At 41.4% G+C, this 27828-nt stretch overlaps 2 protein-coding genes and 2 long non-coding RNA genes across 6 annotated transcripts in view; 2 read left to right on the top strand and 2 right to left on the bottom strand.

The window, feature by feature from the left end:
* Positions 1–14076, bottom strand: part of itgb7 (integrin, beta 7) — a 37311-nt gene extending 23235 nt beyond the window's left edge. For both annotated transcript variants that reach the window (XR_010324851.1, XM_064304770.1), the window contains exons 1-2: positions 13928–14076; positions 3098–3167 (exon numbers count right to left, since the gene is read on the bottom strand). Coding sequence is in view for 1 of the 2 variants with exons in the window: in XM_064304770.1 (XP_064160840.1) it covers positions 3098–3161 (64 nt within the window). In the remaining variant the exon portion in view is untranslated. The remainder of the gene's footprint in view (positions 1–3097; positions 3168–13927) is intronic.
* LOC135237552 (uncharacterized) lies at positions 12338–16263 on the top strand. 2 transcript variants are annotated; one of them, XR_010324854.1, is made up of 2 exons: positions 12338–13540; positions 15094–16263. It is a non-coding gene; the product is annotated as an uncharacterized LOC135237552 (long non-coding RNA). The 2 variants fall into 2 exon arrangements; XR_010324853.1 differs by lacking the exon at positions 12338–13540 and adding an exon at positions 14077–14298.
* Positions 16264–17349: 1086 nt separating this feature from the next.
* Positions 17350–17589, top strand: LOC135237551 (uncharacterized). The gene is made up of 2 exons (XR_010324852.1): positions 17350–17438; positions 17551–17589. It is a non-coding gene; the product is annotated as an uncharacterized LOC135237551 (long non-coding RNA).
* A 266-nt stretch (positions 17590–17855) lies between these two features.
* pfkmb (phosphofructokinase, muscle b) overlaps positions 17856–27828 on the bottom strand; it is a 33850-nt gene continuing 23877 nt past the window's right edge. Inside the window, exons 14-22 of the mRNA XM_064305677.1 lie at positions 26493–26563; positions 26005–26092; positions 25353–25505; positions 24182–24346; positions 23126–23187; positions 21599–21710; positions 21399–21498; positions 18722–18827; positions 17856–18088 (exon numbers count right to left, since the gene is read on the bottom strand). Coding sequence (XP_064161747.1) covers positions 17953–18088; positions 18722–18827; positions 21399–21498; positions 21599–21710; positions 23126–23187; positions 24182–24346; positions 25353–25505; positions 26005–26092; positions 26493–26563 — 993 coding nt within the window. The 3' untranslated portion in view covers positions 17856–17952. The remainder of the gene's footprint in view (positions 18089–18721; positions 18828–21398; positions 21499–21598; positions 21711–23125; positions 23188–24181; positions 24347–25352; positions 25506–26004; positions 26093–26492; positions 26564–27828) is intronic.

Here is a 27828-nt window from a genome sequence, read left to right as displayed (position 1 = left end):
TGCTTTAAGAATTGATCCATTTGCAAATCCAGTTCCTGCAGGAACTGTGAGAGACTTCTTATTTTAAGGCTTGAGGTAAGACCTGTGTGGGAAAGTGTCACCCGTATCAGAAATAAAATATAAACAAGACCAGGTTAAAACCTAGTATATGGCTGGACCTAACACACGTGATCCAGCTGACCAATTGTGTAACTTCATAACTTGGCCGACCAATGGTGTAACTTCATCACTCAGTCAGTCAGTCAGTCACTCACAGACATTCACGTTTGTAGGGCTGGCCTCGCTGTTGCAGTCCAGCCAAAAAGGTTGTAAATTTTCTTGTGTTTTATACACCAACACCTTTGTATACACTTTCATACTACTCACACCTTTCTGACTTTTGAAAACACAGAATCATGTTTATTGCACGTTTATCATTTCATCCCACCAAATTAGGAAAAGTCATACTGAGGAAATATTGGGTAGCATTGCTTTGAAATACATCTTATGTCATTTCGGTGAGGCAAGATAGCCTATACTGTTTGTAGTACCGTAACTTGGCGTCATTTTGATATCAATACTTTTGAGTAACTTGGCATTTTTGTACGTTGAAAACGTGTTTTTTATGAGATATCATTTCTTTTTGCAAAGCGTTTTATTATGAGAGTGAGAAGTGCGACCCTGTAAGAAACGGTTGTGGATTATGGCTATCGTTGTGTGAATTTGTACAGTCTGATGAGCGTGTACCGTTCAGCAGTTTCGGTTTGCTATATATGTAAAAACAGTGGCTGTGAGAAAGGATGCAGTGACGTAAGCGTAAACGCATTAGGAACGCAGATGAAATATGGCCAGTGTACGTACTCACGGATTTGACGTCCATCCAACGAGCCTTGACTGATAAAAGAATCAGCAAGCCCGTAGATAGAATTATAACTCCCTAGGTCGCAACTTGTGTAGCCTTCTGTCCTGCTCCGTTGTCTGTTATTTCGTGGAGATGCACTTTTAGTGTTTGTAAGGTTTATAAGGCATTTTGAGAGGCTTATCTGCAGGTAGGAATCCTCTTCGCTGTTTCGCTAAACTAGAACCGGAAAACATGATAGTGGAGAATAGGAGCAGACGCATATGTCCCAGCAGGCTTTGCATATGAGAAAATAACAACAGTGTGAGAGAAATTAGGATGAAATGACGAAATTCCGTAGTTGAAACAATATGTTTTTAGCAGAATGGGCATGTAGGTGAAGGTTGACATGATCACGGAGTATAGTGCGAAGTAAATGGAATGACCATGAGCGAGCTTATATTCCTTATCGAACGGTATATATAACAGTCGCTATAAAGCGCTAGCTTTGGAAGTGGAGGGTTAAGTAGCGTGTGAAATGTATTTGCACTGCTGTGTTTTTTTCATGTTCAGTACTAGTAGTTATTATGAGTGAATCATGTTTTTAAATGTAATGTTTTAATGGGGAGTTGCAGAACAGACAGACGTAGTAATTGTTTGTATGTGGCTAGATAGAGAACAGGGCGAGGTAACATGAATGTAGAAACGTGCCGTTTGCTGATAAGAAGGTTTTGTACAGTAGCCAAGTGATGAAATGTAGTTAGTAGAAATGGCACAGCTGTGAACTGGTGTAACTTTTTAATAAAAGGAATACATTTGCCGTCATGAAATGCATACGGGTGGCCATGAGTGAGTTTTGGTAAAGCAAATATAAGCGTAAGAGAACGTTATTAGTGAGGGTAAAAGCAGGTTAAAGAAACGTGTCCCTAGCTGGGCTTGAACCTAGCATCCCATGTTCCCAAGACTGTAACCTTACCCACTAGGCCACAAGCAGATTAGCTACTTAACCTCGAAATGTTTCAGAGTAAGAAGGTATGGGTATTTTGCCTGTGTATGCGAGTTTTTGATTGGGTGGTCAACTGGTGTAACTTTTTAAATAAAAGGAATACATTTGCCGTCATGAAATGCATATGGGTGGCCGCGAGCGAGTTTTGGTAAAGAAAATATAAAAGCGTAAGAAAACGTTAGTGTAAAAGAGGGAATTATCTGCCTGAGGGCGAGGCGGTATTCAATCCTTCAACCGGAGGTTTACCAGTCTGTGACTTGGTTAGTGCAGCACCATGACATAGCTATGCAATGCGTGAAATATCATTAGCAAACCTGTCCGTGGTTTTAAAGAACACAGGCCATTAAGCACAGAAGAGCTCCCGTTGAATACATATGGCTTTGCAATATTGTAGCCGGTTAATAACTGAATGTGCAGACGGTACGTCATAATTCAGTGTATACGTTCGGTTAACGGCGGGTAGATATGGTGCAAAAGCAATAATTGAGAAGTAGTAGACAATTATTAAAAGCAGGTTAAAGAAACACGTTCCTAACTGGGCTTGAACCTCGGACCCTGTGTTCACAAGACTGTAACCTTACCCACTAGGCCACAGGCGAACTAGCTGTTTGTACTGAAAATGTTTCAGAGTAAAAAGGTATGGGTATTTTGCGTGAGTATGCAAGTTTTTCATTGGGTCGTGTAGGTGAAGATTTGGCGGGTGTCGGTAAAATGTCCAATGGGGAGACATGTTATTAGTGGGATAGGCGGCAGGAAAAATAAGAATGAGAAGAAGAAGTAGAAGAAGAAGAAGAAAGAGAAGAAGAAGAAGGAGAAAACGCAAAATCCCCTTAGTTTGGGGCTTTATTGTGTGGGCATGTGAAGTTGTTTATGAATTCTGTCTGTTGAAATGGGGTCAGAATGTACAGAATGTTTTTAAGGGCTGAGTGTCTGTGGCTGTTGTGGATACCTGCCATCCCAATTTTCACACACGTCAAATCATATCCTTCAGTGAATACAAAAACTTTTCATGTCAATCAAAGAGACACACTAACACAAACAAACAAACGAAAGAATAAACCCCTCATTTGGAAAGTTGTGGTGGTTTAAAAAAGTTGTTAAATTTTTTTAAAAAGAATTTAGAAGTTGCTGTCCACCAGAACCATACTGAAAAAATGATGTGTGCTAGCTGGGGATGACCTCAATCGGGACACACAAAATCACAAAAGTGTAATTGTAGGCATCCAGAGGGCTTTTTGACTAAGTGCAAGACAGTGTTATGAGAGTGTGCTTACCTGTACTTTCTGCCCCTCCAACGCAGTACAGGGAAATAGCTGCCAGCACCCACAAGCCTTTCATCGTCGTCTGAGAAGGAAGCGAAGTGACAATGACAGAACACCACAGACTCTCACTTATTCTTTCGCTGCTCTGCATGCTGTCCTCCATCGCCTCCCTTTTCATAAGGGGCCACAAACGAGTCTTCCATGGGCCACAAATAATTCAAAAGAGAAAAGGCTGTTTTCTGCCAAGTGAATATAAAATGTACTTCTTTTCAAATTGTAAGTGGCTTTCAGAGAAATGTCAGCATTAATTTAGACTTTAGCTAGACTGATCGGCTAGAGAATTGGATCACTGCTGTAATGTAGACCAATGTTGGAATGCTACCAAAATGGCAATATGAAAAGAGTCTATTTCTGCACAACTTAATATTTAAACCGTATAAAAGACAAACCCGTTCTAAGAGTAGATGTAGGTTTTTATGTTGGGTTTTCGATGAGTAACTTTCTGTACCTGCTGCTAAAATGGTACTTTTCAGCTGGTTACAGAAACTCTACAGTGGATACGCAGTTCAGAACAAAGAAGCGCTTACTGCTGTTTGAGTCCTGAAACTGTTCAAGGCCTCAAGTTCTGTTTTAGCTCAGTTCTCTAAACGACAGCTGGCTATGTTAGACATTCGCATAGTCACCACTGTATTAGTCAGCCGTCTCACACGCGCAGGGAAAATTTATGCTATGAGAACAGAAAACCACACGACCACTATCGAATGAATGTGTAATAGACATCTGTGCAGGACTGCCATTCTGTGCAGGAAACCAGTTTATCTAGGTCAGTTTTTTTCCACCTGCAATCATCCCTCAGCAAGAGGGTGATAGAGTATTTTTGTATCAGTAACCACTCAGCTCCCGCCCCAGTGATATACAGTGGGCTCCAGAATTATTGGGACCCTTAAAAATGATATATAAATGACACAGATAATAATCTATATGTTCAAACATATGGGAAAACTATATACTTTTATTTCAATACATTTACTCTCATGCTTCAATGTTTTTTTTAAAATTAAAACCATAGGTACCATAATTATTGGCACCCCTAACAATTATTGTAAGTAAAATCAAACAAAATGAAATTACCAATACAATTTTACTTAATTTAGTTCATCTCGGTCTAAAGGAACTATATTGTGTCATTCCATCACTTCCAGTTTCACTAGAGAATAAAAATGAGGTAACAAGCATACAAAATCCCTTTGTCATCCATCAGCATGGGAAAAGCCAAATAACTGTCAATTGAGGAGACCGATGGTAATTTACCATCACAAGTTTGGTAATGGGTACAAAAAAAGACATAAACGGTTAAACATACCACTTAGCACTCTAAGGGCAATTATAAAAAGGTGTAAAACATATGGAATGGTTGCAAATTTGCCAGGAAGAGGAAGCAAGTTCATGTTGTCCCCACGGACGGTGAGGAAGATGGTGAGGGAGGCCATTAATAACCCAAGGATCACTGTTTAAGAAATGCAGAGATTGGTTAGTTTCTTGCGGTCAACAAGTCTAAAAAAAACATAAAATGGCACCTCCATACCAACTAACTCTTTGGAAGGGTAGCACGAAGACAGCCCTTACTGAGCACAATAAACACAACCAAGAATCTGGAGCCTGCCAAACCTCATTGGAATTATGACTGGAAGAGAGTGCTATTGTCAGATGAGACCACCATTGAATGTTTTGGCCATACACACCATCAACATGTTTGGTCACAAAAGAGGAATGCATACAGGAGAAGCACCTCATACCTACTATCAAATATGACGGTGGGTCATTCATATTTTGGAGATTTTGCTGGCAGTGTTCCCGGGGCACTATTTTAGATCAATGGCACAATGAATTCAACAAAGTACCAGGAAATTCTGGCAGAAAATTTGGTTGTGTCTGCTAAGAAGCTAGGACTTAGTCATAGGTAGATTGTCCAGCAGGACAATGACTCCAAGCATACATTAAAATCTAAACAGAAATGCTTAAGTGAAATCAACATCCATGTTTTCCAATGGCCATCTCAGTCTCCAGACTTAAATTCCATCAAAAACCTGTGGTCTGAACTGAAGAGTTCAGAAGAGGGGGGGTCATAAGCGCAAACCCAAATATATCAATGATTCTGAAAAGTTCTAAATGGAGCAATGGTCAAAAATCCCTCCAAATGTGTTCTCTAACCTTATCACAAATTATAGGAAAAGACTCATGGCTGTCATCTTTGCCAGGGGTGTAAAGTATTAAACCAGGGGTGCCAATAATTGTGGAAACTGTTCTTTGGGAAAATATTTTTTTGATTTAAAAAATGTAAGACTTTGGTTGATTCCAATGAATTATTAATCAAGCACACTAGTTTACACATGCCGGAAAATAAAGCTTATGTCAATAACTGTATTATTTTTTAGTTTATCATGTTTTTTTTTTAAGCATTTTTTGTGCATATTTATCAAAGGTGCCAATAATTCTGGAGCCCAATGTATATTAGTGGGCACTTATTAAGCACAATCACTGAGTAGTGATAGGATTCATTCATTCCTTTTGGAGAGCCAGATCTTTTGGCTTATTTCAAAAGATTTCTGACGCAGCCCCATAGAGCGCATGCAGGAACTGGAGAGGTGGGAGGCGCCTGGAGTAGCAGCAACCAATATGGCGTCCACTGCACCATAACTCTCAATTTCCCATAGGCTGAAACGGAGAAATTCCTGCCTTTTTTGATCAACATAAGGGGTTTACAGTCATATTTGCAACTCTGGAATACCAATAGTACATAAAACAATAAGAATCATTGTGTGATTTTACTTGACATAACTTGATAAAGTTATATGCAGGTTGTTTTACTCATAATCCAGTCAACACTAGACTCTGGTTGAACATATGACTCAACTGATTAGTGGAAGTGTCATGGTCCTGTTTTCCTGTCTGTGTTTCCCCTGTTGGGCCGCCAGATGGCGGCACTTCTGTTTTGTGTCCTGCTCCCCCCCTGTTAATTGTATGATTGTTTCATTGTCTCGTTATCCCATCATTGTTCCCACCTGTGTCTTTTCCCCTCCTTCTGGTTTGATTGTTTTTTGAGTTCACCTGTGTCTTGTTACCCCCTGTCTATTTAAGTTCTCTGTTCCCTTGACTCGGGTGCTGGTTCCTTGTGTTTGTTTCCGATGTTGCAAACCGTTTGTACCTGCTTGTATTTCGTGCCTGACTGTGTTTTGTTGACCTTCCCTTGTGCTCTGCCTTCCCGTGTTCTGCCCTGCTTGTGTTTGTTCCCGATTTGCGTTTCCTCAGACCCATTGTACCTGCCTGCGTTTTTTACCTGTTTGTGTTTGTTTCCTGACCGTATTATACCTGCCTGTTTTGTTTGACCTGCCCTTGTCCTCTACCTGCCTGTGTTCTGCCCTGCCCATGTTTGTGAGTTCCTCTTGTTTTCTGTTTTATTTAGATATTTTTTGAGTTTGTGTTTTTGCCCTTCGTGTCCTTTCTGTTCCCTGTTTGTTTGCCTTATTTAGATTTTTTGAGTTTGTGTTTTTGCCCTTCGTGTCCTTTTCTGTTCCCTGTTTGTTTGCCTTTCTGTAAGTAAAGTCTTTGTTAATTTTCTCCCTTTTGAGTTTCGTGTTTTTTTCCACTCTGCGCCTGGGTCCCAGCACCCGTACCGTCACAGGAAGCTGTACAATTGATGAATAGCCTACATGGAGTACGATCATAGTTTGAACTTCTATGGTATCTGAAGTGTGTCAGCAATACCTTGATAACACAAAGAGATACATCAACAGGAGCACATGCAATGGATAATGGTGTAAGGCCATTCAGTAGTGCTAGCTTAGCATTCTGCTGCACTTCGTGGCTCATGGCATAACTGACATACTTGATAAAATGAAATGCCATATGCTGTGGTCTTCTGTTGTAAAAAATGTCTCAGAAACAAAAATGGAACATGGGAAAACTACTTTTTGAGCTGGATAAATATTAGTTCTCACAACTCACGTTTCACTGTGCATTGAGGCAAAAAAAGGGAATATTTCTAATCACTGTTTATCAGGGTTGAAGTGGCACCCATAATCGACTTACATTCTTTTTTCCCCGTAACAGGCTGAGTACTCTTGTAGCAAAACTACCCACAATCCATAGGACAACCAATTATATGTGCACATAAATGAGAAAATACATTTAGCAAAATGAACTACACATTAACTATTGGTCGGAAACTAAATTACTAGCTTTCACCACCGTCTAGCTAGCGGCAAGGCACACACTGTGTACAAATGTTCCTAGCTTAATTTTTTCAATCAGTATTTAGCATTAAATAATAATAATAATAAAAACATTATATTATAAAACAGGATTGTCAAATGCAAATTGCCATACAGTTGTATTAAATGTACCTTTAGCTACCGGTATCGTGAAGTGCTATAGTAGCCAGTCTACTCGGTGATTTACTCTAATCCACATAAGGATGTTACAAGTACATACCTGGGTCAAACACATATTTAAAGTATTTGAATAACTTTTAAATACTTATTTAGAAATTATTTGAAATTCAGCATTTACAAATACTGGGTATTTAAATTACTAAATGTATTATCAAATACATTAAGAGCATTTGCTTGTATTTGCAATTACTTTCAAATATATCTTAAAAAACATTTGAAATACTAATTTTTCAAATACAAAGTGTTTGATTTAATGGAATTATTTGAATATACTTTCAGAACATAAGGCTGTTGAAAGAATTGAACAGCACTGGATATCCGAGAACCTATCAGCTCTGAAAGTTGAGCATTTTGTCAAATTAGAGGACAGTATTTTGATGAGAACATGTCAAGTGACTGCTGTACCGATTTCTAGTGTTAATTGGTAGTGAATATGCACGGCAGAATTCTATTTTATCAGTGTTTAACCTTACAAAATGTAAAAGGTGGAACTGAACAGATGGCTGCTGAACACTCTGAAAGAGGAAACACAGTAAAAGGCCACTAACTTTAAAAAGATAGCATGGGTATAAATAAATGGCAAGCAGCTTATCAAAAGGTCAGATTTTGCCATACCCCCCATGCAAAGACATGTACGGGGATTTAGGATACTGTCTGTTAGAGGCAGCGCATGGGTTCTTTAAAATTGCCAGCACAGGGTACCCTTGCTCATAATCAAAATTCAACCCCTAGCCCCAAGTAGTTCCCCTGGAGAGCCCTCAGTATTATAACTCGCTGACATCACACCGAGGGCCACTCACAAAGATTGTACAAAGAACTCTGGGATACCCCCTTCAGTATGAAGCCTACATTGTTGCTGGCTCAGCCATTTATGTTATCTATCACAGTAATATTTCAAAAAGTTTTAAAATTATAATTGTATTTTAAAAGGTTCTAAATACTATTTGAAATAGTATTTGGTTTCCCAGTAAAGTATTTATTTAAAGGAATGTATAAATACGGTTTGGGAAAGTCTTTGGTTTTACATGAAAATAATTAAATAAATCAAATACATTTAAACATGAAATACTTTGTATTTGAAAATACTTCAAATATGTATTTAACTACATTTTCAAATACAAATACAAATATGTATTTGTATTTGACCCAGCTCTGCTTCAGTATACACTCACCGGCCACTTTATTAGGTACACCTTGCTAGTACCGGGTTGGACCCCATTTTGCCTTCAGAACTGCCTTAATTCTTCATGGCATAGATTCAAAGAAGGTGTTGGAAACATTTCTCAGAGATTCTGATCCATATTGACATGAAAGCATCACACAGTTGCAGAAGATTTGTCGGCTGCACATCCATGATGTGAATGTCCCGTTCCACCACATCCCAAAGGTGCTCTATTGGATTGAGATTTGGTGACTGTGGAGGCCATTTGGTAAATGGTAAATGGCCTGCATTTATATAGCGCTTTTATCCAAAGCGCTTTACAATTGATGCCTCTCATTCGCCAGAGCAGTTAGGGGTTAGGTGTCTTGCTCAAGGACACTTCGACACGCCCAGAGCGGGGTTTGAACTGGCAACCCTCCGACTGCCAGACATTTGAGTACAGTGAACTCATTGTCATGTTCAAGAATCCAGTTAGAGATGATTTGAGCTTTGTGACATGGCACGTTATCCTGCTGGAAGTAGCCATTAGAAGATGGGTACACTGTGGTCATAAAGGGATGGACATGGTCAGCAACAATACTCAGGTAGGCTGTGGCGTTTAAACGATGCTCAATTGGTAATAAGGGGCCCAAAGTGTGCCAAGAAAATATCCCCCACACCATTACACCACCACCACCAGCCTGAACCGTTGATACAAGGCAGGATGGATCCATGCTTTCATGTTGTTTACGCCAAATTCTGACCCTACCATCTGAATGTCACAGCAGAAATCGAGACTCATCAGACCAGACATTTTTCCGATCTTCTATTGTCCAATTTTGGTGAGCCCGTGCCAATTGCAGCCTCAGATTCCTGTTCTTAGCTGACAGGAGTGGCACCCGGTCTGGTCTTCTGCTGCTGAAGCCCATCTGCTTCAAGGTTCGACGTGTTGTGTGTTCAGAGATGCTCTTCTGCATATCTCGGTTGTAACGAGTGGTTATTTGAGTTTTTGTTGCCTTTCTATCAGCTCGAACCAGTCTGGCCATTCTCCTCTGACCTCTGCCATCAACAAGGCATTTTCGCCCAGAGAACTGCCGCTCACTGGATATTTTCTCTTTTTCGGACCATTCTCTGTAAACCCTAGAGATGGTCGTGCGTGAAAATCCCAGTAGATCAGCAGTTTCTGAAATACTCAAACCAGCCCGTCTGGCACCAACAACCACGACACGTTCAAAGTCACTTAAATCACCTTTTCTTCCCCATTCTGATGTTTTGTTTGAACTTCAACAGATCATCTTGACAATGCCTAAATGTACTGAGTTGCTGCCACATGATTGACTGATTAGAAATTTCTAATAATTTTTTCACAATAAAGTGGCCGGTAGGTGTATATCCAGCTGTGTAAATAGATCCATTGCTGAAATCTCAGCAAATTCAACCATTGCTGAAATTTCAGCAAATTCACCCATTGCTGAAATTTTACGTAAGCTGTTTGATTGTTTAAATTCATTCAGGGATTCACTTTAACATTTACTCTATTTACAACCAGGATAAATCCCTTGAAATTAAATATTGTTTTTCAAAGGGGGTTCTTTTCCCGACTTGAACCCATTTTTCCTTCAAAATTCCAACATACTGATCAGTATTAATAATTTTGTCAGACCTTTTGGCAGTCTAAGGTGGCCCGATTAGACTGCACTGTAAAGCAGAGTGGAGCAGTTCTCAGGGGGAACAAAGCTCCACAAAGGTGTGACAAGATTATTACCAACACCAATCAGTATGATGGAATTAGTCCGGAAAAACAGGGATCCTTTAATTATTTAAAGTGTAGTTGCTGGGCGTAGACTAAATTGCAAGTTTATTTAACTTTTTTGTAGAAGTGTCCTCTGCGGTAAAGACCTTGTTTTAGTGATGATGGTAAGCTACGACCTTTACAGGAACTATGCCAAAATTGAGGAAGAGCTTTTCGGGAAAAGAACTTGTAATTGTTCATGTCTTCTTCCTTTTTCACTGTTTCTCTGCCAAAAAAAATTTTGGTTAGGTTTATATTTGTTTGCAAATATATTTTCAGCTTTAAAGGTCCCGCACTCATTTGTCTCAGGTTTTATTAATTGCTTGGGCGCTTCTGTTGTCCAATGTGACTCATTAAAGCTGGTAAACATGACATTTTGCCACAATCATCGATCAAAACAAACTGGTTTGATTCGGCTCCAGGTCTGACATAGTCAAGATTTCAATCAGAGCAGCCAATCATCTTTGAGCTACTATTTGCTTAAACATTCCCATGTGACAGAGCGTGCAGGCTTGCAGACTTGTGGTGAGCGTGCTGCCAGTCACTGGTTTTGTTTTACTTCCTGTGCCCCCGTTTCTGTCTCAGTTGTTCACTTGTAGCAGCACTTCTGTTCAAATGCTGTACTATATAAATTGTGGGGCTTGAGTGTGAGCACTTCAGTGACACTCCCAAGCGTTTAATGCGACAGCTAGAGATACTGTTAATGTGATCTTTGCTTAAGAAAAGTGAAAATAAAACATAACTACTGCATTGAATGAGGACAGAATGTACATTGGTCTATAGGAATTTCAGCTGAAACATTACTGAAGACTTTTCACATCTACTGCACTATACACAGAAAAAGCTCCAGTGTAAATTCAACACTAACAGTGTTCATTAAACCTATCAGATAACATTTAGTCCCACGAGAACCAAACCCACCCTCACCTAAGCTGGAAAAATGTTTCCTTTGGCACAAGTCAAAGATAAGCCTGTGATCCACATAAATCATTAGATTTTCATGGGCCAGAGAATAGTGAGCCAGTTTTTCACACACTGACTGACTGTTATTATTATAATATATTATATTATATTATAACACAGTTAAATGTAAACGTATTGCGACACTAATACAATTTTTGTTGCTCTGGTTCTGTAGTCCAGCACATTAGATTGGAAATAAAGCAATGAATACGAAGTGTTGGATGACTGTATGACAGCCTGTTAATCTGTTCGTAAACGGTGCTTCGCGACATGAAGCCTGACTGATGATAAAAACTGAATTCTGGAATGTAACGAAAGTGGGGGTTCCACAGCACAGATTCGTAAGTTTGTCTGAAGAATGGCTGTCAAGTTGCCTTTTATATGTAACATCCGAGAACATTTCAGCTGATTTCTTTTTCTTTTGGAAACTGTTCATCATCTTACAAAACGTAAATTACCCTACATGGTCAGTTACAAATTCATCTGAGAGAATTAATTTTACAGAACACACTACGATATACTTGATTATTATAATATCATTATTATATAGTAGGTATGTTAGTACATTATAGTAGGGGAGAGCGGGGAAATAACTAAGGGTTTTTAATTTGGCTCATATATTACTAGAGATAGATTAATATTTTTTTATACAAACAACCTACATCCATTGGCTATGATTATGCATGACAATGAAATTTCTTGGACACACCATTCACTAGCAACCTGACCCGAGTTTGGGGTAAAAACTAACAGGACGCAGGGTACACCTAACAGTCTTAACAGCATTAAACATTAACACAAAGTAAGGCAATTCAAGACAATTTCATGTTGTATGATGCAAGCAGTACTCAATTAATGTATTGGTTATATTTATGTTTTTTGTGGCCTACCTATATCGGTGAAAATCTATCACAAAACTGGACATTATTTTCTGGTTCCCGCCTAATGTCTGTTTGATCCAAACAGCTGTACCAGTCGATGTGACATGTCACCACGTAGCCTAAAGTTAAAGTTGAGTTAATATACGTAAGGTCTGAATTGAACAAATCCAATCAATTGGTAAATTAACAGTTTACTGACAACAGGCTAACAACCTTGCTCGGTTGAACTCTGCAGGGGAGGTGTCTGCACTTTTGCCTGGCTAGCAATCCTAGAAAGCTACCCTATATTTGTTTAAATATAGATTTTTTTGGATGGGAAGACTGTTCATATTCACCTCCTCAAATTATACAAAGTAGGGAAGGGTCAGTATAAATGCATCGTAAATGTACACTGCTGCTACAGTAGCCATTTCAGGATTGTACACGTGCAATTCAGTCCTCTACCAAGTGTCAAATGAAAGGACCAATTCGAAACATTTCTTTAAAAAACTTTTTTTAAGCGAGTTCAGTAAAAATCTCTTACGGAAGTAATTTTTGGATACAAGACATTATTTTTATTTACAATACAGTAAATCAAATCATACATCATTTTAAGTAGTCGTCTGTCCTAAGCAGTCGTCTGTCCCTGAAAGATCCGTATGGTTTTGTGTGTCAATTTTAGCGGAATCTGTTTCCAAATGACCAAAAAAACGTGATATCCCCATCTGTATAAATGTAACCGTTTCTACAACAAACAACATGCTTACAGAATTCCATCTAAAGAGAAAAGGATAGGGTTGGTACCCAGGGAGGTCATGGAGAGGACTGCAGTTTTGGAGATTAGGGACACTAGATGTTGAAAACCATCTACATGTAGAATCCTTTCTGGGAGACCTTACGCATTTTAAATGGTGTTTAATATTTGTTAAATAAATTCATTGTACTCATCAGCGTGTTTGACATTTTAAGTTAACGTATGCAATGTTAAGTGTTCAGCTAGTTTCCTTGCTGCATTGACATAACATCATCTTCTGGATGCTCCAAGTGATTAATGGAAAAGAAACAGCCACCTGATCGCATGCATGTGTACACTATTAAGCATAGGCCTACATCAGATTGGTCAGTTGTTTTGTCAATGCTTACCGGGGTGTTAAGAAAAAACAAAAACAGCTTTCCTTGAGGATTTGAACGTTACCACCACTCACTTCATGGTAAATTATGAAGCTGATTGTGCCTCAATCGTTTTTCGTAAATACAACCTCATGCTTCATAATCTGAGGGTGTGGCTGGTCACAGGTTACCACTGGAAATGTGTTTCATTGATTAACATTAGTATGTGCAGAAAAACCTCAATAAGCGCATTACATGGCGTTTTCACTTAGTCTACTGTTTGTCTAAAAATAACTGCTTTTCTAAAACAATGTAAGATTGCGAGACACAATATGCTAAACGCACAAGTCATTTCCTTTGAATAGATGAATGCGTTAGCATTTACTCAGGCTGAGTAAAGGTTTCTACAATGTTAGCTCTCCTTTTTTTTCGGCTTGCTTTCTGCTTGAGCATCCTTTTACCTTTCCCCGTCAATTGATTTAATCTTTCCATTTGCCTTGATTCGGTTTTATATTGAATACTTACGTTTCACCGGCTTCTAAGGATTCCGGTGGTTACACACGAAACGAATGGGTCGATGATCCGTGTACTGCACACCGTGGCAAACAGTTTTCCGTTCGAGTCTCGCAAACTGCGCATTTCCTTTTTCCGATTTTCATTTGCCAAACAGTAAAACGGGGGCGGGGAAAAATTCTGTCTTATAAGTAGAAGCCTAATACATGTAAATGTCATGTTTAAACAACAAAAATCTATTGTTTTCTGCATTTCATATTAATTTCGTTGTGGAAAAATATTTCAGACAGGCTGAAATGTGAAGCAGAACAAAGCAGTAGCCTTTTATTCAGCGAGAGACAGGAAACATTCTGAAACAGTCTTCACATCGGACTACAGAGGGGGTATGTTAAAGAGGGCATCTTATTATAAGAGAAATGTAAAAGTTCATGAATTACTTCATCTATCAATCAAGTGTAATTAATACAGGGCTGTCTTACACTCGGCGCTCAGCGGCGGTTGGGCAAATATGAGTCTTTGCTTGTTTCAGACCGACGCAATTGTAATTTCCGCCGTGCAGCACCCAAGCTGCTTAAATGTCAAATGAACTTAATTAGGCTAGTCACATGTGGTCCAGCGCATGGTTGATTATTTTGATGCAGATGAAAGCGTTTGCTCTAACACTAACAAAAGTCTGGTTTTAAGTCATGTTACTGTTGTTTTATTGTTATTTTAAGGGCGCAATATTGTCAGAGTAATGTGCCTACACAAACGAGTGCGCAACACGCATACACCCTCCTGTCTGTTGCACACACAAGCATGCACAACCATGCATTAAAATATCAAGATTACAACGTGAAATATTATTATTGTGTATTTAAAAAATACACTATAATAAACAATACAACATAATTGCTGGTCATAATATTGAACTGAATTAGATAATCAAAGTAATGGTGAATAAAATTGGCTAATTATTTGATTACTCGTGGCAATACACAAGTATTTGAACAGATTTCTGAGGTTGAGGGTGTCAAGACCCAGTGAAATCTCTATAAAGTTCACACAGATGAATTATTTGAACTTTTGTTAAACAACTTTTGTGATAGAAGAACAGGAACGCTGAAAAAACATCACTTGTTGAGCTTTTCATTTGTTAAATATTGTTGCATTCACTCATGTGATCTTTATTTGTTCAGCCACATGGAGTACCTGATTGGACAAAGGATTGGGACAGAACAGAGATGAGGGTCCATCGGCCAATGACCGCGTACCTGTCCCTCAGCGAAGCGGAATGCTGCACAAATATCTGTCCTCTCCAGGCAGATGAGCTGGAGAGGAACGCCTGCTGTCCCAGTGCACTCCCCGTTGCTGTCAAAGTCACAGCTGTGCCACTTTTTATTGATAAGATATTTTATTACACCCGCTAAATTCAATTGGAGGCATATCCCAACCTGCCATATAATTTCAGCCGTACATGCAGTTACCTCCAGCCTAGTCTGGCTTGCCAATGAATGCACTCAGTTCTCCGTAACACCTGCCAGCCATGAATGGGTTATATGCAGGAGTCTGTGGTGAACCTTGGATTCCCTGGGGGTCTCGGTGACATCAGCTGGTGACATCGATAGCATGCATGTGCAACTGCGCGCTCCAGCAGAGAACGCTCTTACATATGTTTCCTGTGAAGGAGCCCACTCCCTCAACATCCAGGTGATCTGCGATGCTACGTGTAAGGTTACACATGTACTCATTTAATAAATTTGTTAATGCATACTATTCTCATCCTAAAATAATTGCAGCTGCCATGTTTATTTATGCTTGCAGTCAAGAACATTTGAGCAACATTCCTGCAGGCTGCAAGCAAATAAAAAAACTTGCTTCCCTGTCTTAAATTGCCAAATTTGTCTTTGGGATAGCCTTGATATTTTGTTATCTGTTGTAAGCAATCTAGCCTTTGGGTATGATGCTATGTGTGCACCTATAAACCACACACAAATTTGGCTAAATGTCTTGCACAATTGGGGAAATTCAAGCTCTCCGGCATCTCCGATTTCTAATGTTTTGATGGCGTAAGATTCTGCGGCATGGTCTTTCTCTGTCTGTGGGCATGAGCATTAGTTGCTGCAGTAGTATGTTCAGTAAATATGGTGCTTCAAGAATGGGCACCTGTGTGTAAAAGGCCCTGTCACAGTCTTTGGTAGTGCCTGCGACCCTGCCTCATTTCACACAGCTGCCGTTTGCATATGCAAATTCGTGGGCTGCTTACAGGTGGTTCCCCCTCCCCCGCTTTCTCCTGACAGTTGAGCGCAAGTAGGATAGAGCAGAATTTTAACAAGCTGTTAATTTTTCTTAATTAGGTGCTTTTCATGTTTTAGAGCTGAGGTCCCCAGTCTTATCCAGAAAGGGCCAGTGTGGGTGCACACACCTGATCCTGATTCTACTGATCAAGGTGCTTAGCAGTGACTAGTGATTGATTAGTAGAATCGGGTGTGTCCACCCACACTGGCCCTTTCTGGAACCCCAGCTCTAAAACATGAAAAGCACCTAATTAAGAAAAGTTAACAGCTGAGGTTGGAATGAAAACCAGCATACGCAGGGGTCCCCCAGGACCGAGTTTGAGAACCACTGGGTTAGAGGGCACAGCAAGGGAAAACCAAGCAGTTTGACTGTTTCAAATTGAATTTTAATATGTGTGATAAGTGACCATTATGAATAGGTTTTGTGCATCAAATCTTTCCAAAATGAAACCTTTCAAAAAAAATTAAATACAGGGCTTAGCCAAAAAGAGAGAATGGGTAAATAAAGAGTATGTTGTGTATGAGGTTCCGGGCACTACCATTCGGGCTCATCTTTGGGAAAACACATCAAATTTCACCGCTTTGTTCAAGCCTTTGCCCTGGTGTTGTAGACGTCCAGGGGTACTACTGGAAAAATAAATCTGGTTTGAGCCAGTGTCTGAAGTACACGTAATCACCATAGAATAAAGACAATACAAAAAAAAATCTTTGGATTATTTTTTGTTTTGTGTGTCCTGTATGCTTACTGAGTGAGACTCCCATAAGGTCAGGGAATTTGGTCATTTTTGTACGACGGAGCTTTCAACCATGCCTGTACTGTATATAGTTTTGGAGATAATGGAGTTCTTGGAAAACGGGTGGCAATTCCATGGGTTTTTGAACACACAAAGGATGCTCAGTCTTTAAGACACTGTTTTTAATGCGCGAGTGCAAAGAATAGAGGCCACAACCTCATCAAAGGGCCCACAGTGAAAACATTGAGCCTACATTTTTTGTACTCTGCCCCAAATGTTGTGAGGGAGTGTGTGTGTGTGTGTGTGTGTGTGTGTGTGTGAGAGAGAGAGACGCAGGGAGAGTGTGTGTGCATAGGTGTGTGTGTGTGAGAGGCAGGGAGAGTGTGTGTGCATATCTATTTGTGTGTGTGTGAGGCCAGGGGAGTGTGTGTGCATATCAGTGTATATGTGTGTGAGAGGCAGGGGGAGTGAGTGCGCATATCTGTGTGTGTGTGCGTATGTGTGTGCGTGCATGTGTGTGTGTGAGTGCGCACGTGTGTGCGTGTGTGAGGCAGGGGGAGTGTGTGTGTGTGTGAGAGGCAGGGGAAGTGTGTGTGCATATCTATTTGTGTGTGTGTGAGGCAAGGGGAGTGTGTGTGTGTGAGAGAGGCAGGGGAAGTGTGTGTGCATATCAGTGTATGTGTGTGTGTGTGAGAGGCAGGGGGAGTGTGTGTGTATATCTGTGTGTGTGTGTGTGTGTGAAGCAGGGGGAGTGTGTGTGTGTGTGTGAGAGCGGCAGGGGAAGTGTGTGTGCATATCAGTGTATAGTGTGTGGCGTGAGTGCGCATACTGTGTGTGGTGCGTGTGTGTGTGGTGCATGTGTGTGCGTGTGTGTGGGTGCAGATGTGCAGGAAGTGTGTGTGCATATCGTTGTGTGTGTGTGTGCTGTGCGTGTGTTGTGTGTGGTGTGTGTGTGTGTGCGTGCGTGCGTGCGCCTGCTTGCACGTGCGTGCCAGTGAGTCTCCTCCCCTCCCTCTCCCCAATGCCCTTAAACTAAGCCTCTCTTCTTGATGATGTGCTCCATGGCGGCCTTCTCTGACGTGTCCAGGGGGATCTGGTATTTGGCCAGGATCTTAAGGATGGGCCGGAGTCTCAGCCACCACTGAATCTTGGGGATGCGGTGCCTTTGGAGGGAGAGAGGACAGCAGAGACCAACGCTATGACTGAGTTCACACACACACACACACACACACACACACACACACTGCTACTCTGTCCGACCTTCTCCGTCCATCAGATCCCTGGCTCCATTGTCCTTACAGTATGCAGCATGGGTCCCAGACATACCCCTGCCACCACCACAAGCACCTTTCAAATATTAATGGAGTAGCACCAGACCCAATCCAGCTGAGCTGTTGTGGTAAAGAGGGACAGACTGGTGCTCAACAGCCAGGGTAATCATATACAAAAGTAACTGTATACTAGGTAACTTCAGAATTTATTTTTTTATCAGTCTTGTCCAGTTCTGCTTTGTTCTTTAAATGTGAAAAATAGCTCTAGGGCTCCAATGTCTATAGTGCTTGTCATTCTTCAGCTTAGTTTTTATCAACATTACTCAGGAAAGGGAACTTTTCAGGGTCCCACTCCCCCAAAACCAAGGACCCATAGAAGCTGTATGTTAGGCTGAATCAAAGCCGTGCTGATTCTACATAACACGACGTGCTAATTATCGCAGACGGCTGTAAGGGATGGTAGAACGTGAAGACGAACATGCAAGACAAGTGGAGAAAAGAATCAGGAAGGCAGGAGGGTCTCACTCAAAGTCGGTCTGTTCCTTGAGCTCTTCGAGGGGCTGGAACATCAGCGCCCGCTTCTTCATTCCCAGAACACACGCAGAATCTGGTGTGTTGGCAAAAATGCGACCTGCAAGAGTGAGAATGTGTGAGAAATACCACTGAGACAGACAGAGACACAAGGGAGAATATGTGTCCAATACTACTGAGAAAGATAGAGACACAAATGAGAATATGTGTCCAATACTACTGAGACAGATAGAGACACAAGAGAGAATGTGTGTTCAACACTACTGAGAAAGATAGAGACACAAGAGAGAATGTGTGTTCAACACTACTGAGAAAGATAGAGACACAAGAGAGAATGTGTGTTCAACACTACTGAGAAAGATAGAGACACAAGAGAGAATTTGTGTTCAACACTACTGAGAAAGATAGAGACACAAGAGAGAATGTGTGTTCAACACTACTGAGACAGATAGAGACACAAGTGAGAATGTGTGTTCAACACTACTGAGAAAGATAGAGACACAAGTGAGAGTGTCAGCAATACAACTTGCCTGGATACAAATTCAAGGTGTATCCTTCACCTACATCCTGCCATTTCTACTGCCCTCACCCTGAATGCTGATATATATTGTCATACATATTGTCATCATCATTAGATATAATCAGCAGCGATGTCCCGATTTGATCCATGGATCCTCATTGGCTCCCGTGAGGACCGTATTTTGTGGATTGGGTATCCGCTAGGACACGCCCGATCTGAATCCCATCCGGACACTACAGCGCTTAATACGCATATTAATTCTCGCCTGTAGCAAAGCTTCGCCTCTGTACTTTCAGTTTCTGTCTGTACTGCCGTACGCCAATCGCCTGAATGCGCCGTCCCTTCCGCGAACAAGCGCTATGCGTTCACCGCCACCAACGAGGCTGTTGCTTATAGAGCGAACAGCGACTTTCAGCTCCAATGGCTGCTGTGCGGAACGTACACAAGGTGGCATCCAAAAGCAGCCCTATGGCCACCTGCAGCGATTCCATTGTTTCAAAGGGGTCATTAGCACAGCTTTGTACAATGTGACACGTTTCATAAAGCATCGGAAGAAACATCACAGGCTGGAGCATGCCAACGTTTCGCGGCTATTTTATCTCTATAGGGTTGGAATCTTCAAGCTTGATGATAATGCTTGTGGCGGCAGTGTGGCACAGTGGGTAAGGAACTGGGCTTGTAACCGAAAGGTCGCAGGTTCGATTCCTGGGTAGGACACTGCCGTTGTGCCCTTGAGCAAGGTACTTAACCTGCATTGCTTCAGTATATATCCAGCTGTATAAGTGGATACAATGTAAAATGCTATGTAAAAGTTGTGTAAGTCGCTCTGGATAAGAGCGTCTGCTAAATGCCTGTAATGTAATAATGCTTATACACCACTTCAAAGTAGGGCTGGGTGCTACGGCCTACCTTATTTTTAGGTATAGGCAATAGCTACTGGCAGGAAATCACAGCAGTATGTGGTTTCACACTCCCATCGTCAACAGAACGAAACTCACACCATTTCATTAAAAAAACATGACACGACTAAACAAGCAACACGAACCTCTCCCTCACTACCCATCTTCCGCTGTGGTCTGAAGACTCATCTCTTCAGACTATACCTGGACTAACTACCACCACTCTGTATATTTCACTCTAAATCCACCCCTCCCTCCCCCCTTTCATGACACTCGTTACATGTTCCCCCATCCCAGCACTTTTTGGTAATTTGTATTTGTCCTAATACTGTAGCTTGTTCTTCTGCCTAGTTGGCTTTGCAGAGGTTAGGTCAGAATAGTGTTCGCTGCGTGAACTAAACTGTGTTCTTGGCTAGAAATAGCTGTACAAAATAAGTATTGTATCCTATCGAACCTGTGTTTTGTAGTTGTCCATGACCATGAAATGCACTTTTTGTACGTCGCTTTGGATAAAAGCGTCTGCCAAATAAATGTAATGTAATGTAAATGTAATGTTGTGTACATGTAATGTAATGTAAATGTAGTGTAATGTAAATGTAGTGTAATGTAAATGTAATGTAATGTAAATGTAATGTAATGTAATGTTTGCGGAAACACAAAATGGAGTTTACGCCGAGGTATGATTAAGGAAAAGAAGACAAAACAATGCAGATACGCCATGTGGCAGCACTGATTGTTAATACATACACGCTTAGAACATTTTATAATTATAGGCCTGGTATATCACCCAGTCTTACCTAGAAGTATATATATATTTTTTTATTTAATTACAAACCTTGAAGCTTGGGGAAAAAAATATGCTTGAATATTTTGTATATTAGCTTAACATTTGCAGGGTGCACATAGAGCTTTTTGTTTGCTAGCGAATTTGTGAAAGTTATTGAACATTTCACAGCGTTCAGTGTTCATGCTCCGAATAAAAACAATGAAATTGATTACTGTTTTGATTGACTCTTTTTTTTTTTTACAGTCACTTTCAGTTTACTTCTCCTGTAATTTGCATCGGAAAATCGAATCACGTTACATACCGTCAATAATATGAAAAATATCATATGATATTTTGGCCGTATAACCCCCAGCTCAGCTTCAGAGTCTGCAGCCTACCATTTGATAATGGTGCATTTGGAGACCATGAAAGAAAGCAAGAAATACAGGCAGCCATTTTGTGTAGCCCCCTTTCCTGCATGCTCACCGTGTCTGTAGCACTCCTTCAGTTTCTCAGTCAGCCAGAGGACAGACTTGGCCCCCATTTTCGTGCCAAAATTCCTGTCGAACGGAGTCGGGGTTCCACCCTGTGGAGAAGGAGAGAGGTCACATCTGTCAGAATGCCTGAAATTGGGATCTGTTTCACAAGGGCCCCTCCGTGCAGCGTGAATCTGGCTTCACACAGACCTGCTGCATGTGTCCCAGAACGTTCTTGCGGCAGTCGAAGATGCCCTTCCCCTCCTCCGAGTACAGGTTGAAGATGAAGTCGGTGGTGTAGTTGAGATTGCATCTCTCGTTCCTGCAGGGAGAGAGGAGTTGTGATTGGTCAGAGAACAGACCAGCCTGCAAACTAGCGAATTCTGAGGCTTCAGAACAGAGGCGTGGCTCTGAAGTCACCATCACAGCACCTGCTCAGGTTGTGAGCTGTTGCTCCCCTGCTAAGTACTAACATAGGTATTTTGTTAATTATTTAACGTGTGAATGCAACATCATATTGTTTTCCTTCTGTCTATTTCATACGCAGCTGGATAGCTACCTAGCTAGTAAATAGTTTCATGATAGCAACTGACTAGCAAGCCAGCTTGTCAGCTTTTGACCACCCCAAAATAAATTTGCTAGCTGGCTGCACAACATTTCAGTAAAACTGCCAGCTATGTAGATTTCTAGCTTCACTTCAACTGAGAAAGTATAGCAGCTACAAAGCAAATGAAGGTCTATCCAGTTTCATACAGCTAGATGATGCTTGCTCATAACTTCAGGTCTTCACACATTAGGAGTGAGACTTTTATTGTAGGCATATAATGTTTAAATTTGACCACTAGATGGTAGAGTCAACCTTACATTCACACATAACCAAACATTTCACAAAAATGCCACTGCAACGTCAGCATAATTTAAAAGAGAAAATCTTATTCCCCTGTGAAGGCAAAGGATTTTAACTCAAGTGGGATGAAAAAGATTCTTCAGAATTATGGCTTTTAAAAACTCTTTAAAACCCATGATTTTTTGTAAGAACTTCCACCTGTTTTCAAATGTCTTAAATAAATCCATTGACTTACAAAACAAAAAGTATATACATGGTACAAAGCATGAAAAAAATAGCTTGTATCAAAATGACTAAATACCCTGATCCTATGGGAATCTCACTCAGTAAGCATACAGCACATACATGTATTCTGGAAAACATCAAAACATCATTTTGTATTTTCTTTATTTTGTAGTGATTAAATGTACTTCTGAAACCAGATTTAATTTCCCAGTAGTACCACAGGACATCTACAACCCCAGAATAAAGTGGATTGAACAAAGCAACCAAATTTTGATATGTGTTTACACAAAGCTGAGCCCAAGTGTCCCACAAATGGAAACACTGTGCATAACTTTTTCCCCAGCCACATTTCACTTTCAGAAGCTAATTCTCTCAAGGGTTTACCCTTGTGTGGGAACCCCACACTTTCCTGGCATTAAGGTGAAACTCATATGGGCATCATTCTGTTCATTAATTATCTGTGTCTTGCAGGATGGAAATCGGAATCCATTAGCATTCTGTCAGAAATAAGTATGCATGCCATGGGGAATAAAAATTCCATGTCAACGTGGAAGGGGGCAGAACTGGGAACCACAGCTGTAACATCTATTTGCTTACACTAGTGTATGCAAGGGGCAAGCAGGAAGTTGCTCAAAGCCGCCCTGGATGTTTCTACGGAAACGCACCTGAGAATCAAGCCTCTTTTCACTGTGGTCTTCATCTTCTCCACTAAGTGCACCACGTTCATCTGCAAACAACGGCCCATCAATGCCAGGTCAGACATTCTGGGTGCACAGGTGCTGTGTAGCTCTTATACCAGTGCCTGCTACACAGAGACTGGGGGCAGTAGCAGTGTAAGTGATGCGTAGGCCGCTGGTCATGTGACTTGAGATTTACTGATGCCAAGAACTGCTTTTGTACCATAGATTCTATTGACTAACCAGGTGGTTAGCTCCAGTTTATACTTATTTCTGCTTCAGCCAGTGACATTGTATTGGGATGTATAAAATAGTTGCATAATAATAGCTATGTGAATAGCATTTTGAATGTGTGGGGTGTGGGTGTAGCTATGTGATTAGCAGTTTGAATGTGTGGGGTGTGGGTGTAGCTATGTGATTAGCAGTTTGAATGTGTGGGGTATGGGTGTAGCTATGTGATTAGCAGTTTGAATGTGTGGGGTATGGGTGTAGCTATGTGATTAGCAGTTTGAATGTGTGGGATGTGGGTGTAGCTATGTGATTAGCAGTTTGAATGTGTGGGGTGTGGGTGTAGCTATGTGATTAGCAGTTTGAATGTGTGGGGTATGGGTGTAGCTATGTGATTAGCAGTTTGAATGTGTGGGATGTGGGTGTAGCTATGTGATTAGCAGTTTGAATGTGTGGGGTATGGGTGTAGCTTGTGATAGCGTTGAATGTGTGGATGGGTGTAGCTAGTGTTGCAGTTGAATGTGGGGTATGGGTGTAGCTATGTGATTAGCAGTTTGAATGTGTGGGGTATGGGTGTAGCTATGTGATTAGCAGTTTGAATGTGTGGGGTATGGGTGTAGCTATGTGATTAGCAGTTTGAATGTGTGGGTGTAGCTGTGTGATTAGCAGTTTGAATGTGTGGGGTATGGGTGTAGCTACGTGATTAGCAGTTTGAATGTGTGGGGTGTGGGTGTAGCTCTGTGATTAGCAGTTTTAAGTGTGTGGGGAACGAGTCTGGCGCTATGGCTGTGTTTTTATGGGGGTTGCTCTACTCACCTCCAGGTCATGAATGGTGAAGGGATCTTCAAAGATGTAGGCAGCATCGGCCCCTGAGGACAGGCCAGCCATAGTTGCCAGGTAACCACAGTACCCACCCATGGTCTCGACGATGAACACACGGCGCTTGGTGCCTGCAGCCGACTGTTTGATCCGGTCACAGGTCTGAATGGGGGAGGGGCGGCGACGGTGGGGAACAGTAAAGAAGAGTTACGGGTCAGGGAGACACTGTTAGGAGTTAGTAAGGAGTTCACGTGTGTGTGGTGTGTGTGTGTGCATGCGTGTGTTTGTGTTATGGTTAGGGTTAGGGTTAGGGTTACTGACTGCAGTAATGGTGTTTAGGGCGGTGTGTGTGTTATGGTACTGACTGTGGTAATGATGTTGAGGGCGGTGTGTTTGTGTGTTAAGGCACTGACTGTGGTAATGGTGTTGAGGGCGGTGTGTGTGTGTGTGTGTTAAGGCACTGACTGTGGTAATGGTGTTGAGGGCGGTGTGTGTGTGTGTGTGTGTTAAGGCACTGACTGTGGTAATGGTGTTGAGGGCAGTGTGTGCGTGTGTGTGTTAAGGCACTGACTGTGGTAATGGTGTTGAGGCGTGTGTTGTGTGGTGGTTGGTTAAGGCACTGACTGTGGTAATGGTGTTGAGGGCAGTGTGTGCGTGTGTGTGTTAAGGCACTGACTGTGGTAATGGGGTTGAGGGCGGTGTGTGTGTGTGTTAAGGCACTGACTGTGGTAATGGGGTTGAGGGCGGTGTGTGTGTGTGTTAAGGCACTGACTGTGGTAATGGTGTTGAGGGCGGTGTGTGTGTGTGTTAAGGCACTGACTGTGGTAATGGTGTTGAGGCGGTGTGTGTGTGTGTGTGTGTGTTAAGGCACTGACTGTGGTAATGGTGTTGAGGCGGTGTGTGTGTGTGTGTGTGTGTTAAGGCACTGACTGTGGTAATGGTGTTGAGGGCGGTGTGTTTGTGTGTTAAGGCACTGACTGTGGTAATGGTGTTGAGGGCGGTGTGTGTGTGTGTTAAGGCACTGACTGTGGTAATGATGTTGAGGGCGGTGTGTTTGTGTGTTAAGGCACTGACTGTGGTAATGGTGTTGAGGGCGGTGTGTGTGTGTTAAGGCACTGACTGTGGTAATGATGTTGAGGGCGGTGTGTTTGTGTGTTAAGGCACTGACTGTGGTAATGGTGTTGAGGGCGGTGTCTGCGCCGATGCTGAAGTCAGATCCGGGCACGTTGTTGGAGACAGTGGCGGGGATTATAACCATGGGGATACACAGCTCTTCATACTTCTCCCTGGCCTTCACTATCTCCAGCCCACCAGCAAATGCCTGAGAGAGAGAGAGAGGAGGGGAGAGAAGGACGAGAGGGAGAGAGGGAGATGAGGGGAGAGAGGGAGAGAGGGAGGTTATAAAGAATGGTGGCGAGATGGAGAAGAAAGAGGGAGAAAGTATGCGCAGCATAGTTATTAATGTGGTAAGCAGGACTGAACAAAACTGAACAAAAAATGTTTTAGTTTTTTTGTATTTGTTTTTTGCTGGTTGTGTCTTAAGCTTTGGCTACATGCTCATACTGTCCCATCAAAAATCTCTTAAATCAAACTGAATGTCAATTAAAGACAGAGGGAGAGTGTATTAAAGCGCACCTTTATTTCTTGCGATTAATGCGTCTTTTTTGCAGTAGGGTTTGTAATTATGGACAAAAAAGAGATGAATTAGTAGCAATTTGGGCCTGAGAACTAAAAGAAATAAACTGTAATTGGGATGATAGTCACTGTTAAAAGCAAAGCATTTTGATGTGGTAGTGTCTCTGCTTTCCTGGGCCTCTTACCTCAAAGCCTCCAATGATGAGCAGCCCATGGAGGTTGAATTTAGCAATGTTCAGGCTGATGTCCTCCACCATGTCTCCAGGAAGTACTCTTTACACACACACATGCACACACACACACACACACACACGCACACAGATGTGATAGTAATAGATTCAGGATTAATAATGTGTGAGCTTCAAACTGCACCCACTATTTCAACAGATTTTTTAGTTTGCATGTTTATCACACATGCCATTCAACAGCCTGTAGTTTCTCAGAGTACACAAAGATAAATTCTGCACTTTTTGATGGAAGCTTGTTGTTACAAAAATGTTAGAACAATCAACTGTATTGTCACTGTGTACTAAAAATGTGTGTATGGCTCTTCTGTTGTAGGTTAGGTGGTAAATACTGTGGAGAAGCAGCAATGCCGTCAGGCAAGGAAAGCGACTGTTTTACTGTTGCTGTTAGTTAAAGACTCATACTCCCAGAATGCACAGGGTTTTACCTTTTAGTGCCGAGCATTGAGCCTCCTTTCCCTGTCCAGCCTCCGACACCACCCCAGTTAATGGGCTCAATCTGGAGATAGAGAAGGGTGGGAGTGGCCTTAGTTTACCACTGCTGTGTCAAATATACTATCTGTTAGCATGCACTTGAAATACACTTGGGGTATTTGAAGTATTTTCAAACACAATGTTGCATTTGATGGATCTAAAACCCTTCAAAGTACTCTATCTGATAATTTTCATAAACAGTGCCATCAGAATGTTTTCACCCCCATTGATTATTTCTCATTTTTGCTATGCTGTAAAGTCAGATTCAAATATTTTTAAAGATGATTTTTCCCCTACATAAGTAACCCTCTATAATGTAAAATGAGATCAAGTATTTGGATATTTTCAAAATTATATTTAAATGTAAAACTCCTACTTGATTTATTTACCATCCTTGCATTAACAATCTAAATTTGGCCAGGAAGAGAGACACAGGGGTAGCCCTCTGTGTCTGTGTGAGACTGCTGTGGATCACAATAAACAGATTCAATAAAAAGATTTTTGTTTTCCCCCAACACCTTTCGGAAATTTGTTTGCATGCGTAAGAAATTAAGTTCTAACCAGTTACACCCACCGTGACCAAACACAAAAGGAAAGCAGGAAAGTGAGAAAAAGAAACTTTTAGTCACTAGATATTGTGCCAATGCAATTATAATATTAATGTTTCATTAATTATTTTGGGGTTTATACTCAAGTAGGTAATAAAATGAGGTCAGCTAAGAAATTTTCTTTCATGTGTCATGGTGACCACCCCAGCACTGGGCCACACAGGTGTATCCAATTTTCTTAATGGATTACACATAATACGTGGACGAGTATCACCTGTGTTGATCTTGAATCCACTAATGTTCAACTACACGGTAACAGCAGAATTGTCACTGACTTTGCAAGGTCTCATCACTGAAACTGCAGATCGGCCAGGCTGTCCTGAAGACCAAGGAACCGGTCACGGAACTTTGTGATTAAGGTGTTTGGAGGCAAAAAGATGGGGAAGGTCATAAAATGGCAAAACATTGGACCATTTTTTTTTCTTAGGATTGCAATAAAGCCCATTGGAAAAATATGGTACAACCCAAACACTACACTAGATTAGGCAGTGTTACAGTACCAGCTGGGCCACCAAATAAGGAAGGCAGTGGTCAACGAAGTGACCACGAGGTGACCAGCTACACCACGAACAGTGTTGCAGAGCTCATTGGATGAAATGGGAGAAAGGAGATCGGCAATCTCTTCAGCACTTCACAAACTTAGCCTCTTCGGGAGAACGGTGAGGCGGACGCCATTTCTGAG

This window comes from Anguilla rostrata, chromosome 13, assembly GCF_018555375.3.
Source record: "Anguilla rostrata isolate EN2019 chromosome 13, ASM1855537v3, whole genome shotgun sequence".
Lineage (NCBI taxonomy): Eukaryota > Metazoa > Chordata > Actinopteri > Anguilliformes > Anguillidae > Anguilla > Anguilla rostrata.
Note: the sequence above shows the minus strand (reverse complement) of the source record. Positions and strands in the feature narration are given on the sequence as shown.